Consider the following 3,447-nt stretch of genomic DNA (forward strand, 5'->3'; position numbering starts at 1 on the left):
TAGTGCAACTAAGCAAATGAAGAGCATGCAAGCTCACATATACTGAAAACATTCTTTCTCAGTGAGAGAAAGTTGGTTTATGCAATTTTAACTTAATTGATATATACATATTTAATGATGTTAGCATATTTAATGTTGTTTTGCTGTCTGTGCCAGCAATGAGACAAATGACACATCTTTTCATACTCATGCTACTTTCATAAGAGAGTCTTTTCATTATAGCCAACCTTGACTAAAAATAACCTTATTTTGGTTTATGCTTCTTGAAAATTCATGATTGAAAAGATGTTTTGGGGGCTGTGGCATTGAGAGAGGCTCTGAATGCTGAACCACCGTCACGCCAGGAGTTATGAATTTAGTTTTGAACAAGAGAACACACACAAAAACAATTCTTTACCAAATATTTGAGAACTTCTTAAGAATGTTTAAATAATTGCATCATTCTTTTTAGAATTTATCTTAAAGAGATGGTTCACCAAAAAAATTCTGTCTTCCATCTTTTTTACTTTCCACAGACAAAGCTGTCTGGAATGACATGGAGTCAGTCAGTTATGACAGAATATTGATTTTAGGATGGACGATCTCTTTTTGTGAATCGTGCCCCAAATGATCTCCTGTAAGTTGTTGTGAATCCTCGGTACTTACTTACTGGATCCTCTCCTGGCGTACAGCTCAAACCAAATGTGATAGAGCTGCTTCTTGAAGTCTGTGGTGTCCTCTGGAGAGAGATGCTTCCTCACCAGATATCTGTGGGCCATCTAATATTAGGAAATATACAATAGTTGCAACTTACTATCCAGCACAGTATCTTACACAAATGTTAAGGGATCATATCTCTTTTTAGATTTAGTACTTGACAAGAAGTAAAACAGAGCCTTGTGAAAAAACAGAATACAGCTGAATCGCTGCTGATCAGTAATTCATCATTTTCTTACCTTCATAGTGGGGGTCTTTAGGATTGAATCTAGGAACTTGTGATTTTCCAGTTCTTCCTCTGGTGTGACAATCTCCGGTTCACCAGTATCACTTTCATAGTTGTCCAGAAGTGAGATAAAAGCTGAAATGACACATGCAAATATTTAAGCTTCGTCTCTAAACCTGTTTAGATTCATATTCTTTCCAGTCCTGTCATGACATATTAGATGCACTGAACCCTGCAGGATTTGAAATGGTCTAAGTTTTCAAAATCTATAGTTGCTCTTTATGTTTGCCATATTTTCTTTACTTGTTAGAGAATAATAAACCATCAAGCAGCAAGTGTTCTAACATTTCTTTTGTTACTGATCCTTAAAGGTAGACTGTGGACTTCTGTGATTGCTACATGTGACCCTGGACCACAAAACCAGTAATAAGGGCCAATTTCTCGACCTTTCCATTGATGTATGATTTGTTATTACAGGACAATATTTGGCTGAGATACAACTATCTGAAACCGTAAGGAAATGATTTGGAAGGAAATGAGCGTTTTATTTTGATCATGTTGTTAAAACACTGGAAACATGCAATAGTGATTAGTGAGGGGCGTTGATACTGTTTCCTATGCAGTGACTTCAGCCAATCATAACAGCGCTGATTACTGACGAGCCTTAAAGGACACGCCCCTTAAAAACAGATCGTTTCAGAGAGAGAGAGAGGCTCAGAATGAGGGCTGAAAATGACCATCTCCCACATATTTATTTACTTAGTTGTGCAAAAAACTTTATTAACATTACAAGTAAACCTTAAGGAACATATTAAAATAATAAAACAATCCATGTCATGACCCCATTAATTGTCTTTTATTGGACTGATTAGCCAAGTCGTCCATAAAACACACAAAAGAAGACCTGCTTCAGCGCATCAAAACAGCGAACAATTTAGCAAATCAATTGATCAGTTGATAGTTCTGTAAAACTCTGAAAGTTTGAAAGTGACTGCCATCACTACCATCTACCACCAGAGAGTCCTCCTCATTTTCACGAAGTTAAACTTCTCGCCAAAACTCTCAATCTCTCGTTAAAATGAATGGGATGAGGTCGCTGGGTCAGTTATGTGTGGACGGGGCAAGAACACGCTTTAAAACCCAGATTGTCTTTGGACTCGTATTTTTTTCAGGAAAGAGAAAGGAAAAGTCTTCCACAGTCTACCTTTAAATACACAAAATGTTACATATCAGCTTATTTCTTACCCAAGAAAGTCTCCTTTTTGAAAATGCTTTCGTCAACAAATGTGAACAAAGGTAGCCCTGCTCTGTCAATATCATCAGCAAAACCTGCCAGATCACCCGCTTTACCCTGTGACACAAAGCAAATCTTCAGGAACTTCCAAAAGGTATTTTCATGCATGCCTGCCATAACTTTAGACAGGGAGTTTATCACCAACCTGAATAATAATAATAATAATATGTATAAACAGAACCGTCTCAATTGATGGTAAATATGTAAATACCAGAATAGAGGTTTAACCAGAATATGGACTTTAATCAGAAAATGTTCTGATTAAACATTAAAATCAATAAACTTTCATCTTACTGCAGTCAGTTAGTTGAGATTAAATCATATAATTACTCTGTCATTAACGGTTTAGTAAGCATTCAAGTTTACATTCAGCAGTCATGCCCAAAAGAGTCATTGTGAATGGTTTTCTGAACACAGCACTGAAGAACAATGCTCATCTCAGTTTGTTTGCGCTCTCTCTGACCTTATGACCTTAGGTCAATAAACATAACATAGCAAATCAATGCCACTTTATTAGAGTCAAATGTAAAGGATGTAACAGAAAGCAAGTGTTAACTATTATTCAGAGTTAACTATTCATCATTGATCTATTTCTAGTGAAGCTGTAAAATAATTTACACAGAAAATGTGAGCATTACCTGCAGAGATATGCGATAATCTATCCCAGGTCTGAGCCGATTGACGTCATTGTCCCAGAGCTCCTGAATCACAGCTGAAAGTTCTCCATCACCTTCAATCATCTTTTCTTTTTTAATTCCTAAGGATTGACTATAGGTGTTAAAATATACTTTTACATTTGAAATCAACTGCTTTGCTCAAAATACAGTGACACTATTCCATTAAAGAAAGCTATATAAATATAATTTGGACAAGAGATTAAATAAATATATAAAATCAAAGAAAATAAATCAAAAACATTTTTGTTGCATTATTTGGTAACACTATTTTTATTGTCTCTTTTTGAGCATTCTGTTAACTACAAGTAACTTTGCACCTACATGTCAACTAACTCTCATTAGAGTATTATTTTACTGTCTGCTCTTTATTGTGATGGTGTCCCAACAGATAATCTACTGACTATAAGTAACAGTCCCACTTTATATTAGGTGGCCTTAACTACTATGTACTTACATTTAAATTAATTTGATACAGTGTACTTATATTTTGATGTAAGAGCATAGTAGTTAAGGCCACCTAATATAAAGTGGGACCTAAGTGAATTTTCAAATAC

General features: G+C 35.4%; 1 protein-coding gene across 1 annotated transcript in view; it reads right to left on the bottom strand.

Moving 5' to 3' along the window:
* LOC306855524 (uridylate-specific endoribonuclease B-like) overlaps positions 1-2,956 on the bottom strand; it is a gene marked incomplete at both ends in the record, with an annotated part of 5,421 nt that extends 2,465 nt beyond the window's left edge. Inside the window, 4 exons of the mRNA XM_079394281.1 lie at positions 646-758; positions 936-1,057; positions 2,168-2,273; positions 2,855-2,956. Coding sequence (XP_079250407.1) covers positions 646-758; positions 936-1,057; positions 2,168-2,273; positions 2,855-2,956 — 443 coding nt within the window. The remainder of the gene's footprint in view (positions 1-645; positions 759-935; positions 1,058-2,167; positions 2,274-2,854) is intronic.
* Positions 2,957-3,447: the final 491 nt, after the last annotated feature.

Source organism: Barbus barbus, assembly GCF_936440315.1.
Source record: "Barbus barbus genome assembly, chromosome: 36".
In the NCBI taxonomy this organism is placed as follows: Eukaryota; Metazoa; Chordata; class Actinopteri; order Cypriniformes; family Cyprinidae; genus Barbus; species Barbus barbus.